At 38.1% G+C, this 16,211-nt stretch overlaps 1 protein-coding gene across 1 annotated transcript in view; it reads left to right on the top strand.

Annotated features, from left to right (window-relative positions):
* SPATA17 (spermatogenesis associated 17) overlaps positions 1 to 16,211 on the top strand; it is a 175,049-nt gene that overhangs the window by 17,524 nt on the left and 141,314 nt on the right. The window contains exon 2 of the mRNA XM_006890573.1: positions 2,538 to 2,650. Coding sequence (XP_006890635.1) covers positions 2,538 to 2,650 — 113 coding nt within the window. The remainder of the gene's footprint in view (positions 1 to 2,537; positions 2,651 to 16,211) is intronic.

A 16,211-nucleotide genomic window follows, 5' to 3' on the forward strand; every position in this document is an offset into this window, starting at 1 on the left:
CTTTATCTTGTTGTGGTGCTCAAGTATTTTATAAATTCCAGCTATAAGCCCCTTATCTGACATGTCATTACCCAATACTTTTTCCCAGTCTGTGGCTTCCCTTTTTACCCTGGTAGAGAAGTTTTTTGAAGTGCATAGGGATTTGATACGTAGAAAGTCCCATTCATCTATTTTATCTTCTCCTGGTTGTACTTGGAAGACTGATTATGTTGTGGGTTAGGACTACTAGAGTTCTTCCAAGCTTTTCTTTAATGAAGTTTATAGTTCTTGGTTTTAGTCCTAGATCCATGATCCACCTTGAGTTGTTTGTTTGTTGTTTGTTTTTTTTTAATATGGAGTAAGGTGTGGATCTTACTTGAGTCTTCTGCAGATATTTTTCCAATTTTGCCAACTCCATTTATTAAAAAGACTGCCATTTGCCCACTTGACTGATTTCATCTCCTTGTCAAAAATCAGTTGACCATAGATAAACTGGCTGATTTCTTGGTTATCAATTCTATTCCATTGATCTATGCATCTATCATTGTACCAGTACCATGCTGTCTTAACCACCATGGCAGTGTAGTAGGATTTGAAAACAGGGAGTGAGTTGCCTCCTACCTTTTTTCTATTTTTAAGGAGTGCTTTGCTTATTCAGAGCTTCTTTCCATTCCAAATGAAACTGGAGGTTACCTTTTCCATCTCATTGAAGAATGGGAGTGGTATTTGTATTGGGGTTGCATTGAACCTGTAAATTACATTTGGTAGTATTGCCATTTTCACAATATTGAGTCTTCCTATCCATGAGCAAGGAATATTCTTCCACTTTTCCAAGTCTCTTTTTGTTTCTTGTACTAATATTTTGTAATTTTCTTTGAATAGATCCTTTGAGCTTCTGGTTAAGTTTACTCCCAAGTATTTAATCTTGTGAGTAGCTATTGTGAAGGGTATTGTTTTTCTTAAATATGAGGCCAAATCCAACCAGCTCACACCCAATTGTGAGCAACAGTCCCCACCCAAGCCTCAACCAAAATAGAAAACACACCTTTGTAGAATCCAGATGCTCCACTCATCCTCCCATACTGGAAGAGTTTTTACTATGCCACAGATCACCAAAAGAATAAACAAATCTGTGGAGGATGTGCAAACAGGGTGGCCCTTAGAAATGAAGATGGTGAAATTTGATGATTGACTTAGGTTTAATTAAGGCAAGCAGAGAGTGTAGGAAGTGTGCAGGATTGGGCAAAGTTTTCTTCTGTTTCACATAGGGTTGCTATGAGTTGGAGCTGGCTTAATGGCACTAACAACAATATGAAGGCAATAATAACATACTGATTGCACAAGTCTACTGGTCACTAGCACAAGCACCAAACTATATCTAATTGCCATTGAAACTCATAGAACACTGGAGCTCATAGAACAAAAGGGACTCGTCTGAAAATTTTATTCTTAGCCTAATCTAAAATACATGTCACTCTTTATAATAGCAAAATTTTTATCTACCTGATGTTTTTAGTTAATAGATATTTGTATCTAGAGTTGCTGCATTTATTTTTTGAAGGGTCACCTTCTCTCTAAAGACTTTATGGTTCCCTACCCCATGAAGAATGAATCACTTCTCTTTTTATGTCCCTATTTTATCATGTACGTACTTCTGTTATAGAATCTGTAACATTTCATTATCCTTACTCATTTACATGTCTGATTCCATCCCCCACATATACTCTAAGGTCTATTGAGGCCCAAGGTCCTAAATGCCCCAGAACAAACCAATATTGGCCCATTCTTTTCTAACAAGGGATAAACAAAGACATTTTTCTTAATTTTTTCTAAGTATCTTAAGTGCTCCTGTTGGGAATGATTTAAGTTTTTGCTAAGACACATTTTATCTTTCTTTTCTTTCCTGTTGAAGTGATGTGGTGCAGGCAAACTGGACATGGTAAGGTAAAATGTGATTAGCACACTTCAGGTGAAAATGGAAAATACCATGAGCTTTAGGACGTTGGCTAACTATCATAACATAAACAAGTTTGAGAGGAGGTTTACTATGATATAAGCTCCTGTCAGAACCCACCGAGTGCCTTTATAAAACTCCTGTTGCTGATTTGCTGCAAGACCAGGGATAGCAATTAAAGCAGCAATAAATTGCTCAATAAATTTTTATCTGAGCTCCTAGGAACCTATTCCTCCTGTTTCTTTTCACAGACTTCATTTCATTTTTGGTTTTCAATGAGACTTTACTATAGAAGTCTGCTTTTCCTCCATCATATTATTTATTCCCTATAAATCCCATTTATATTTTCTGTTCTTTTTTAACAAACTGAGTTGACTCTGCTGCCTAAACTTGGAGTATTAATGTAAAGATCACAGAGAATCATAGTTTTAAAATATATAAATGATACTTGAAGAGTAATAGCTGATAATGATAGTATTATTATTAGTAACAATAATACTGATTTACCAGTGGTTTTGTATATGCAATATGGCAACCTTTTTCTTGCCAAGCTTCAGAGACATAAGCAGTTAATTTGACAAAACAGCACTCATGTGTTTCTCAGAAATATTGCTGCATCCTCAGACTGAGAAACTGGCTCGTCCTATGGGAAATGGGAACCATAACATCAAGGTTAAGTCTTTGGGATTATTTTATCCCAACAAATGGAAAGATCAGGTAAAATGCCACTCTACAGAGGAGACTAAATCCTAGAGGAGGCCAGCCAGTAAGGAAAAACCATAAGCAAGACACAGCACTAAGTATCATTAAACATATGAGTGCTGGGGAAAATAAATAAAGAATTGATATTAAAAGTCCCTGGGGAGTACAAATTGTTGACAGTTTGAGCTGCTAAATGTTGATATACATGTCCACACATTGCATCTCTGAAGAAAGATCTAAAGACCTATTGAAGTCAGACACTGAATTCCCATGAAAACAACAAAAATCTCATGGGTTTTGTTTCCTTGATTTAGGTTCGTGGTTTCACAGGATATTCTAGTTAACTCACTTAATGGTGCTGGTGTTTCTGTTCTCCAAGTTCATTGTGTAGTGCCTGGGATCTTAAAAAATTGCAAAGTGAGGGAGCTCTGGTGGCCTAGTGGCAAGATGCTGCACTGCAATCCCAGAGGTATGCGGTTCAAATCCATCATATGCTCTGCTGGAGAAGGAGGGGGCAATCTCCTCCTGTACCACTCAGATCTGATTTGATGGTACACGTAAAAATAATACAATAAAAATTAAAAACAAAAGATTGCAAAGTGAACATGGAGGCATAATATCTCTGGTGAAACGGAAGAAGGAGGGTCAAGAATAGAATGAGGAGATGAAACGTGTAGCTAATTGCCTTTATAAACAACTGCCTCTTTTGCCATATATACATATATGTATAAGGGGAACTGGATTGTGCTTGGAGTCTGTTGTTATGTGCCATCAAGTTGCCTGTGACTCATAGTGCCCCTATGTACAGCAGCTCTGAGCCCTGCCCTATCTTGAGCCGCTCTCACTGACTCCAACACACCTACCCCATTGCCCCAGTAACCACATCAATCCATCTCCTCTGGTCTCTTCCTCTCCTGTGCTGTCTTTTTACCCTTCTGAGCATGATGTCCTTCTCCAAGGATTGGTCCCTACTGGCCGTGTCCCCAAAGTATGTGAGATGGAGCTTCAAAATCTTTGCCTCCATGGAGAGATTTGGTTTTGCCCTCTCTAAGACAGACCTATTTGTTCTCCTGGTAGTCCATGGTATGTTCGATACTGTTCTCCAGCACCACAACTCAAAGGCAGGTATTCTTCTTTTGTCATCCTTAGTCATGGTCCAGCTTTTTGATACATAGCAAGTGATTCCAAAAACCATGGCCTGGAGCAGGCACACCTTAGTCTCTAGAGTGGATCTTATTACTGATAATTTTTATCAAAGATTATAGAATCATGCCAATCAAAAAAGAGGAAAAAACAGAATAGAATTAAAGTCTCATGAAATCTATTTGCTGTAGTCCTCTGAGTCTGGATGAACCTCCCAATTAACCTGAAATGAATGTTAAATTTGAAACAAAGACTATTTCTTGCAGCCATCATAAAGCCAAATAATAGTTTAGCTTAATTAGTAAATAATGAATGTCTTAAACATTCTGCTCTTTTGAATCTATTTAACTGGGAACATTGGCAACAGCAGCTTAGGTAACAGTGAGTTTGCATAATGAAAAAGAAACAACTCCAAAAAGGTGCATGAGGATGGTTTTACAACTCTGAGAACATAATATCACTAAATTGTTTATGTAGAAATGAGTTGAACAGGTATACATTTTCAATAGTAACATGAAAAAGAAAGTTTTAGAGGAAGAAGAATATTATCATTCTCCGTCATCCTCATAAGAAGATTCCATAGTAGGTATCATTATGGTTTTAATTTTCTGGACAAGGAGATGAGATGATATAAGAGAATGATACATTACCCAAGTTGCATAGTTAGTAACATTGGCTTAGGAAATGACCCTTGAAGTTTGATACCGTCATTGATGTCAGTTCTGGTTATTTGTATTCTTCTCTTTTTCCTTCTCCCCTCCCCCAAAAATCTGGGAGAAAAATAACTGTATGACTGTGTTTGAGGAAAATGTTATTACTTATACCCCGTTTTCTAAAAATTGACCCCATGGTCCTAAAAATTGTTCATTACTATTGGTACATTTTACTCAAGAACTTTTAAATTTGTGAGGACTAATTAAGCCATCCAGTTCAATATCACATGCTTCTCCTTACAAACAGGAATGGATGGTTTAAGATGGGGGGGAGGGGAATCTCATCATCTAACAGAATATTCAGGTTGTGATCTGTCCCAATCACCAGTACCAGGATTTGGCATCCATCATAATCCTAGATAAAATACCTTTATTGTAAGAAAATCTGTAATTTATTTCTTCCTGAAGTCCATGGAACAAATCACACAGAATTTGTCATCCAAAAGTCTGTGTTTAGTTGCATTTGGACCCTGGAATGTTAATGGAAAAGTACAGGGAACTCTAACTTTTTTAAACTGTAGGACTTTCTCAAAATTTTTGCATGGAGAGTTATCTCCAAGTGCCGATCCTTCTTTCTCAAAATTAACTTCTAGAATTAGACTTGTCTTCAAGAAGCTAAATGAGCTTTGAATCTGTATAATAAAAATTTCATTTTAAAAACTATTGTTACTTATTTTCTTTTCCAACATGTAGATGATAATAATAGGAATATATGAGAAAAGTCTACATAGTAGTAGTTTTACTTTAGAAAATGTTACATTTGTTTCAGATACGTAAAGATTAATCTCACTTTCCTAAGCTGTTTATAATAAAGTTTCACATTTATAGTACTATAAAATAACTATTTATGTTCAGAATAATAATCACAAGATTAAATAGCTAGAAGAGGAGGTAAATTAATTCAGAAAATGTGTGTGGTGAAGATATCTTTTGTACTAGACATAATACTGTTAGAATATGGGAATATAAAATGAATAAGGCATAGTGCCTGCCTCGTATGAACAACACTTAAAATATTCAAACCCTTTGCTGTCAAGCCTAAATCAACCTACATCTGATCCTCCAGTGGGTATCTGAGCCTGCAATTACACAGAAGGTGATTGCCTATCTTTGTCTGGCAGAACCTTGGTGAACTAACCACCAGAGACGTGTGGCCTTTGAGTGAGCAGTGCAGTCACCTATGGACTGTGCAAAAAGGCCTCCCTAACTGTTTAAAATAGAAGGCAGGCAAGTAAGTAACTGGTGACTTAGTGGTAAGGATTTGCACTGCAGTCCAAAGACACACAGTTTGAATCTACCAGCTACTCTGAAGGGAAAAGATGAGCAATCACTTCCCATGCAGCTTACTGCCCCTGAGAACTATCTGGTTCCAACAGGACAGTACACAACTACAACAATAACAGTGTTTGATAAATGCTATGATAAATGTTATGTTGTTGTTGTTGTATACTGTAGCGTTAGAACCGACCCATTGCTGTCCCTCTGGCAGGTTTTCAGAGGCAGTTAATTGCATAGGAGGAAATTGCCCATCCTTCTCCTGCAGAGCAGCTGGTGGCCTCAAACCATTTGCTTTCTACATTGCATTGCAGGGGAAAAAAAGGTAAAAGAAGAAAAAAATTATAAAGAAACAGGATGCTAAGAAAACAATGAATAACAAAAAGGGACAAAGTAATTTTCCTTCTAAATATTATTTTTTTAATTGTCTTCTTATAACTGTTCACCCATATGCCAAGTTAGAAAATGAAGAGTCATCCTTTGGACATGTAACAAGGAGAGACCAGTCCTTAGAGAAGGACATCATGCTTGGAAGGGTGTAGGGACAGCGCAGGAAGGAATGACCCTCTATGAGGTGGATTGTTTGAGTGACTGAGGTAATCGGAATGGGTGTGTCAGAGTCAGTGAGATTGGCACAGGACAGAGCAGGGTTTAGGGCTTTTGTACATAGGGTCTCTATGAGTTGCAAGTGACTCAATGGCACATAACAACAACAACAACAGCATCCTTTAATTAACTTATCTTTATTCCTGATGTTAACTAAGCAACAGTTGCATCTTTCACAAAAAATCTTGTCCTTCCTCAAGTCATTTGTGGAGTCAAAGGTATATTGTTCAAAGTGGCTTTCCAGGTCATTGACTTTGACTTTCACCATATGAGTGGCAAGGAACTTAGCATGGGCTGTGTATAAGGTATTTCTACCATCGTCACAGTCTCTATGATGCTCAGGTCGATTCTTTCAATCATTGTGTCCATACATCTTGTTGAGGGGCTTCTTACGGCAGTTCATGGTATAGTCAATACTCCCCTTGAACGCTACAGTTCAGAGGCACTGAATCTTCAGTTTTCCTTATTCATTTTCCAGTTTTTGTATGCATATGAATGAATTGAAAATACCATGGTTGGGTCGGGAACATCTTAGTTTTTAAATGGACAGCATTTCTTTTTAGCACTTTAGGGTACTTGGCAATGAGTTTGTCCAATGCAATGTCTTGTCATCTGATGATGGTCATGGTATTGACTGTGGATCCAAGTAACATGAAGTAATTGACAATTTCAAGCTTTTTCCCCCTCATCTGTCATGATGTTGGTTCAAACATTCCTCTAGGTCATGTAAACCTCGTGTACAAGTTGCCGTACAGCGATAACTTGTGGTTGCTGTGAGGCTGAACACTGTGACACGGATGTGTCAAATGCGTGAATGGTTGGTTACCCGATGCGGACTGAGAGTGGGGTGGAGCTCCCTGATTAAAACAAGCATGGAAGCAGGAGTGGCATCCACTTCCATAATAGCTTGCCTCCAGAAACCCTATGAACCTGGAGAGAGAATGAAAGGCACCCAAGCATTGAGGACTCTTCTTCATAGGGTCGCTATGAGTCACTTGCAACTCGATGGCACTTAACAACAACATCATGATGTTGCTTATTGGTTCAGTGGTGGTTTTTTGTTATTGTTCTTGTTTTATCCTTGATATTGAGTTGTAATTAGTGGAGAAATATAGCAAATTAGATACCAATACTTTTCTGGCAAATGTCTGATTGGAACACAAAGCGTTATCCTCAGTCTTGTTGTTGTTTTTAAGTGCCATCAAGTTGTAGACGATTCACAGCGACCCTATGAACGAAAGACCTGAACACTTGTATAACTGTCATAGTTTTTCCATGTTCATAGGTTTTACAGAGGCAAACTGTTTGGGAAGTGGATGGCACTCCTGATTCCAAGCTTGTTTTAATCAGGGAGCTCCATCAAACACTGACCACCATGGGTAACCATTATCACATTTGACACATCAGTGTCACAGTGTTCATTTTCACAGCAACCATGAGTTACCTCTGTACAGCAAATGGACAGACCACTTAGAAGAATGTTTGGCCAAAACAGTTAAAATCAGGCCCGAGGGTCACCAATTAATCACTTTCTGTCCAGTAGGCCAACTTAACTCTCTCTATGTTGTTGTTAAGTGCTGTCGAGTCATAGAGGACCCATAAGGACCCTATGAATGAAAAACCTGGACACTTAGAATCCAATCTTAAATTCTACGGCTGTGGTTCTAATTTATGCTGCACATTAGTATCACCTGCACATCTTTTCAAACCTCTCACTCTACAGAGTTGGTTCCAGGAACCATTATCTCTAATCTAAAACTCTTCAGGTGATTCTAGCATGCAGCCATGGCTGGGAAGCCAGAAACGTCTCAAGGCAGAGCTCTGCACACTCCTATCAGAGACTGTTCTTCTGGCACAAAAATGCACAAGCCACACCTTGGAATCAGAGCCACACTCTGAGCTTCTCTAGTGAAATTCAAGTGGATATAAGTCCCCTCTGAGTGCAGGGAGAAAAAGCCACGGGGTCAATAAATCAGGGTTTTTGACAGGTCAGGTATAGAGATCTCTTAACCATTGGAGAACACAAAATAAATGCTTCTATGTCGGCTATGAACCCCGTCAACCACCATGGCTCTCCCTTCCTGTTCTAGGTGCCAAATCTTTCACGGGGTCATGTTAGCAACACCAGCCTTTAGGAGCATACCGTTCTCAGTCTTAGTTTAAAATAACAATTATTTAATAGCCATAATTTAGTAGGTTGGTAGATTGAGTTAGGTTTACATGGGAAATTTTATTGTTTCATTCATTCTGGCAACAGAATGAAAAGAGAAACTCAGGAGGAAGTAGATCATTCAAAATGTCCTTCCTACATGTTTAGCTGTTAGGATGAATTTTGGATTGACACCTCACTGATTACATAATTTTCCTTCTTCAAGGAGGCTCTCACAGGCATCACAGGGTGGTCTTAGGGTTCAGAGAGAGTGAGAATAATAAATGGAAGATCTTTAAAGGTCAAGGCATAGAAGTCACACCGTATTATTTACCTTGCCTTCTATTAGCTGAAGCAAGGTCTAATACCAGTTTAACTTCACAGAGATGGGAAGTGGACTTTACCACTTGTTGAGAATAGTTGCAGATATTTGAGAACAGCTTTAATTTAGGCAGTCCTCATATTTCCTTATCAAACTTTTTATGTGCTAAAGAGCATTTTTCTAGAGACATAGCACCAAGATTAAAATTAAGTACCGAGTTCATAATCTGAAAAAAAAAATCGTAACTGTGACAATATCTGCTAATAGAAAATATTCAATGGTCCATCTTAATTAGTGTATATTAATTAACTGTGCTTTAATTTATCTAAGAGAGAGAATTCAGAGGTAATATGTACAAGCAGTACCTAAAAAAATTCTTATTTCAATTACTGTTCATGTATACAGTTTGGGAACTGTTTTTACTAAGATAACTTCTAACTAAATCCTAGAAGGTTACATATTTTGGGGAATTAATTTGATGGTTCTAATATATTTCATTGATATGTATACTTTTGAATTGCTTCTGTGTTTTTGCTCAAAAAGATATTTTAACTAATTTGAATTATATATTATTTATAAAAATAATTAATATTATATCTGAATATTTTAAAATATAAATCATTTGAAAATATAAATATTTGAAAATAAAAATATAATTTTTGGTTATGAAGGTTTTGGAGAGTTGGTTTGGTTTTATTTATTTTTTTAACATAAATTTCTGGACGTTCTCACCAAGTTGTACCAAGAAATCTAGAGAGCAACCTGGTCACTTCACTGGAAGAGATCCATATTTATTCCCATTCCAAAAAAGGGTGATTTGACAGAGTGTGGAAATCATTGAACAATAACACTAATATCACATGTAAGCAAAATTTTGCTGAAGATTGTAAAAAATAACTTGAGGTTATGTTTAAGGTTATTGAGGCTATTTTATTTAGAAGCGTGGTACTAGGGATAGTATAGCTAATGTCAGATGGATCATGGCTGAAAGCAGAGAGGACCAGAGGGATGTCTATTTGTGTTTCATTGACTATGCAGAGGCATTTGACTATGTGCATCACAACAAACTGTGGCTGGCTCTGAGAAGAATGAGAATCCCAGAACACTTGATTGTGCTTATGTGTAATTTATACTTGGACCAGGAGGCGGGCATCAGAACAGAGTAAGGAAACACTGCATGGTTCAAAATTGGGAAGGGCATATGCCAGGGATGTGTCCTATCTCCATATCTGTTCAACCGACATGCAGAACAGATTATCCAGGAGGCTGGGTTTTATGAGGAGAAAGGTGGCATTAGGATTGGAGGTAGACTCATCAACAAACAATCTGCATTATTCAGATGACACAACCTTGCTTGCTGAAACTGAGGAGGACCTGAAGTGCTTGCTGCAGAAGGTCAAGTTCTATCTGCAGCCTTCAATATGGATTGAGGCTCAGTATTAAGAAAACAAAGATTCTCACCACTAGGCCGATTGGCAGCATCATGAAAGATGGTACAAATCTCCATTTGTGCCTTAGTTCTCATTTTCTCACGGTATATGCCAAGTAGTGGAATAGTTAGGTCATATAAAATTTCTATTTTTCAGTTTTTTGAGGAAGCACCAGACTGCCTTCCAGAATGGTTGTACCATTTTACAATCCCATCAAAAATGTATGAGTTCCTATTTGCCACATCCTCTCCAACATTTTTCACTTACAGCCCTATTAAACTTTGCCACTAAGAGTAAGATGGTACCTCATTGTGGTTTTCATTTGCCTTTCTCTTATTGCCATCAATTCTACACCAATATTCATAGCAGCATTATTCACCATCCCAAGAACATAGAAACAGCCCAAAGGTCCAACCAGAAATGAATGGATTGAGAAATTATGGTATATTCACACAATAGTATACTATGCAGCATGCAGGAACAATGATTTTGTAAATTATTACCTAACTTGGGAGGGGCTGGAGAGAATTATGCTGAGTGAACAGAGTCCCACAAGGACCAATATTATATAAAACCATTATTGTAGGATGAGTATAAGGATCCAAAGAGGTGAGGGAGGGTGGAAGCAGAGGGATGAGAATGTGCAGGGGAGGAGGAGATTAATCATGGAGTTGTATAATTTGGGGGGTGAGGGAAATTAGATCTGTTCTCAAAAACAATGCATTCAAATTTTGTACATAAACTAATATTTTTTTTAAAAAAGATTGAGATTGTTAACAGCTTCAGTTTGCTTAGCTCTACAATCAACACTCTTGGTATTAGCAGCCATGAAATTAAAAGACAAATTGCATTGGGAAAGTCTGCTGTCAGAGACCTCTCCAAAGTACTGATGAGTAATGATATCAGTTTGGAGACAAAAGTATGCCTGATACGGCCATGGTCTTTGCAATTTCTTGCTATGTATCAAAATGCTGGACAATGACTAGGGATGATAGAAGAATTGATACCTTTGAACTGTGGTGCTTGAGAAGAGTATTGAGTATACCATGGACTGCTAAGAGAACAAACATGTTCATCCTAGAGACAGTGAAGTCAGGCTGCTTCTTGGAGACAAGGATTCTGAGGCTTCGTCTGACTTACTTTGGACATGTTGGAAGGAGGGGCCAGTTCTTAGAGAGGCACGTCATGCTTGGGATTGTGGAGGCAGAGCGCAAAAGAGGAAGACCCTAGATAAGATGGATTGATTCAGTGACTTGGGTAATGGTGGGTGTGTCAGACACTGTAAGATTGGTACAGTATAGAGCAGGGTTTAGGGCTATTGTATATAGCATGGCTATTAGTTTCAGGCTACTCTATGGCACATGACAACAACAATAGTTCTCATGAGGGTGAAACCAGGCTTCTCCTTGGAGGCAAGGCTTCTGAAGTTCCATCTGACAGGGTCAGTATGCTTGGGAGGGTTGAGGGACAGTACATGAGAGGAAGACCCTGGATGAGATGTACTGACTCAGAGATTGGGGTAATGGGGGTAGGTATGTCAGAGACAATATGGTTGGCTCAGGATAGAATAGGGTTCAGAGCTGTTGTACATAGGATCGCTATGAGTCACAGGCAACTTGAAGGCTCATAACAACGACAACAACAATAACAACAACAACAACAACAGCCTTTATGAAGAGAAATGTGGTATCAGTATTGGAGGAAGATTCATCAACAACCTGCGCTATTCAAATGACATAACTTTGCTTGCCAAAACTGAAGAGGACCTGAGGCATTTGCTGCAGAAGGTGAAGGACTGCAGTCTTCAATATGGATTGAACATCAACATGAAGTAAACAAAGATTCTCACTAGGGCAATTGGCAGCATCATGATTGAGAGAGTCAACAATTTTTACATGCTCCTGTCTACAATCAATGTTCTTGGCACCATCACCCAGGAAATGAAAAGATGAATTCTATTAGGAAAGTTAACTATCAGGGACCTCTCCAAAGTACTTAAGTGCAAAGATGTCAATTTAGGTCCAGGCCATGGTCTTTTCAATTACTTGCTATGTATCAGTTAGAGCTGGATAATGAATAAGGATGACATAAGAAGAATTGATGCTTTTGAGTTATTGTGCTCAATACTGAGCATACCATGCACCACCAAGAGAACAAACAGGTCTGTTCTGGAGAGGGTGAAAGCAACTTGGTCTCTGGAGGCAAGTACTTTGAAGCTCCAACCCACATAATTTGGGTATGTTGCAAGTAGGGACCAGTCCTTGGAGAAGGACATCATGCTTTGAAGGGTGGAGAGACAATGGAGAGGAGGAAAAACCTAGGAGAAGAGGGACTGAGAAAGTCACTGGGATCATGGGGGCAGGTGTGTCAGAGATAGTGAGACTGGTTTAGGTTAGGACAGAGTTCAGAACTATTGTACATGGGGTCAATCATGTATATGAGTTGCAGACAAGTTGAAGTCACATTAAAATAACAATCTTCTTATTTAATTTCTTTCTTCATCAGTCTCCTCAGCCCTTTTATCACCAGTTTATGGTCTACCAAGGAGAAAAAAATACCCTCAAATGAGTTCAATAAGAGAAGTGTGGGAGTCCATATCTTTGCCTGATGGTGGTGAGGTGTTTTAATTTTCCATCACCAGGAAAAACCATTTCCTCTTCCTCCTATTCTTTCTAGTACCGTTGTCACTGTGAAATGATTAAATAAATTTATGTAGGAAAATATTTTAAGTAGGATCTTGTTGTTAGGTAGGATAGAATTGGGAAAATACTATTGAAGAGAAAGAATTGCATATGAAGTAAATATCCAGAATCTTCTCCTAAAATAGTTAGTAAATTTAGATTTTCATTCACGTATGTCTGCATGATTTTGACATGGCAACGCAGTGACACCTGGCTTTAAAACTTGGATTATAATTTAACATCCTATTTTATACATTTAGTAAACTCTTTTTCTGAGCTCACTATTTAGTGTTCTATGAATGGTAAGCAATGAGAACAAATAAGAATATAATCTTGAATAATTGAGTTCTATTTCTATGCTCTTATAGAAACCATCATTATAGTATCGTATACAGGGTAGATTATTGTCTACATCTTTGTTTTCCATGCCTTAATTTTAAGTCACTTTTAGGTGTAAAGGCATTATCTTTTTTTCTTCCTATCTCTTTTGGTGGCATTAAAATAATTATGAATTTATAGGAACGAAAGTCAGCAAATAGATGGAAATCTTTCCTGTGAGCAGATGGCTTTTGATATATCAAGGTTTTGCCATTTGTTTTAGTGCTTAAAATAAACATTATTTATAAGACCACTTACATTTTGATGTTACTTAATGAGGAATATGCATCATTGATTTGACTAGCTTAAGAGGTCATTTAGAACTTGCCCGTTAACAAGCTGTAATCTGCTGAGCACACAATGACTTTGTTTGAAATTATCTATTCAGAGCTGATCAATGACAATAATTGTTTTATACCAATCACTTCTGAAAGTTGCTAATTGCATTGAAGGACATGAATGCTAGCCTTTCTTGGAGTGGGGGGAATAGGAGTAATAACCTATTCACCTTGGAATTAAGAATAAATGCCATTATCAAAATTTGCTTTGCCTTTTGAAAGTGTCTTTTCCCCCCAAATTTAAAGTTTGTTAACTAGTACTGACAAAGCAAAAGCAAATGTAGATTAAAGTCAAGCCACATTGTTTCTATAACAGAGAGTAAAAGAGGCTTTTAGGCATGTTTATTTTCTTTTATCAATTACCAATTTGTTAAACTTTACACCTTATAATGTAATTTAAAAGAAAATTCTATCCTTTAAATTAAAGAACATACAAACACATGTGTGTGCATTTTATGTACCTAAGATATTTGAATGAAAAGAACATAGGTTTGTATATGTAACTTGACTCTTTTATTGTTGTGTGTCTTTGAGTCAGAACCTATCTATCAAGATCTGTCTGACCCTCCAACAAGTTTTCAGACACTGTTAATCACATGGGAGGAGATTGCCTATTCTTCACCTACAGAGCATCCGGTGAATTTGAACCCTGTGCTTTTGGGATTGCAGCATCGCTTTTTACTGTTAGCTCACCAGATATCCTTAACTTGACTTTGTTGTTGTTGTGTAACATCAAGTCAGAACCGGCCTATAGCTGACTCTCTGGCAGGTTTCCAGAGGCAGTTGATCACACGGGAGGAGATTGCCCATCCTTCTCCTACAACTTGACTCTACCAACTGCTTTCTCACTGATTGTGATCTTGAACAAATCTGTTTCCTCATCCTTTGTGACCTCAAGTCCATGCCCTCTTCACAAGGTTGTCCTGAGAATTCAATTAGCTAGCATTCCTAGTCCTAGTACCAGGGAGTTGTGCTGCTAACCTAGGTGTCTCTTTGGAGGCTCAAATTCACTATCAGCTTGATTACAATGAGATAAAGACAGAACATATTAACCTGTTTGTGTTGTTAAGTGAGATCCATTCCATCACCATTAACAAAAACCCTATAACTGCCCTATCTTGCACCATGCCCATGGTCATAATCAACCCATTTTTAGTCTCTGAGTAAATAAATGTTAGGCCTTCCAACTCACTAGATGGCAATATCTTCACCTTCTTTAAGCTCAGTGTCTTGCAGGGTTTTTTTGATAAAAAATTACACCAGTTGGACAGTTTCCTTCCATGAAATTTACAGGAGAGTCAATTGAGATGGTTCAGGCTCCACCAGATATTAGTTTGGAGTTATTGCTAAGAAATCCATTTAAATATTGATCCTGCTTTCATGGTTATGAGACTTCATTTTATACTTTATCATTTACTTATCACATAATTTAATAATCAATTGTGAATAGAAATAAAAGGAATTTTGACCTATTACTGGTTAGATGTCTAGGGTATTGGGAGTTGCTTTAAGAACACAGAACACAGTAGTTTTATGTTTTATTATTCTAGTTGGTTCTATTACTGATGGTTGAATTTGAAACGGGAAAGAGTCCATCTCAATGGCTTATTTCTGTCCTTTTTTATTTTATAAGTATTTGGGAGAAATTTTATGACAAAATAGAGTTTTCAACCATTTTCAGTTTCTCACTTTTTAGACTTCTTTCCTGAGAAATGGGCAAGTTCTTCCTTGGGAGAAATGTTATGACAAAATAGAGTTTTCAACCATTTTCAGTTTCTCACTCTTTAGACTTCTTTTCTGAGAAACGGGCAAGTTGCTCCTTGGAGGAAAGGATTTTGAAACTGTGTTTCACATACTTTGGGCATGTTAGTAGGAAGGACCACTTCTTGGAGAAGGACATCATGCTTTGAAGGGTGGAGGGGCAGTGCATGAGAGAAAGACCCTGGATGAGATAAATTCACACAGTAACTGGGGTAATAGGAGTATGTATGTTGGAGACAATGAGGTTGGCTCGAGATAGGGCAGAATTCAAAACTAATGCACTGATAGCAGCCTGCGTAGAGAGGATACCTGAGAGTACTTTACGCTCCACAGAGACTGACCATCACAGCGTGACGCGAACAGAAGGATTTTGAATCAGAACTTTGGCTAATACATTATTTTAGAAGCTTTAAAAACCGGAGCCCTGCCTGCCTGCCCTGCAGTGGTCCCGCAGTGGTCCCACCGCGGACCCAGCAAAAGCTGGAATCCATGAGCTGAGCTGAGCTGCATTGAAACTCACCTGAAAGGAAAAAGGTTAGTGGGGAAATCGGCTGAATTCTCTTGAGCCCACTAAGGCCTGGAGGGTCTGAGGTGCGGCATGGACAATAGGAATTGAATCATGCCTTTTGTCGAAACTTTTAGTATTGGAACTGTGGGAACAAAGCCGCGGAGACTCGGCAAAAACCGGAAGCCTCTAGATGAGCTTCTAAGAGACTCATTTGAAAGGAGAAAACTTAGTGGGGAAATTGGCTTATTTCGCTTAAGCTCCACTAAGACCCA

The sequence above is a fragment of the Elephantulus edwardii genome, unplaced genomic scaffold (assembly GCF_000299155.1).
Source record: "Elephantulus edwardii isolate Elephantulus edwardi_28Jun2011 unplaced genomic scaffold, EleEdw1.0 scaffold00090, whole genome shotgun sequence".
Classification (NCBI taxonomy): domain Eukaryota; kingdom Metazoa; phylum Chordata; class Mammalia; order Macroscelidea; family Macroscelididae; genus Elephantulus; species Elephantulus edwardii.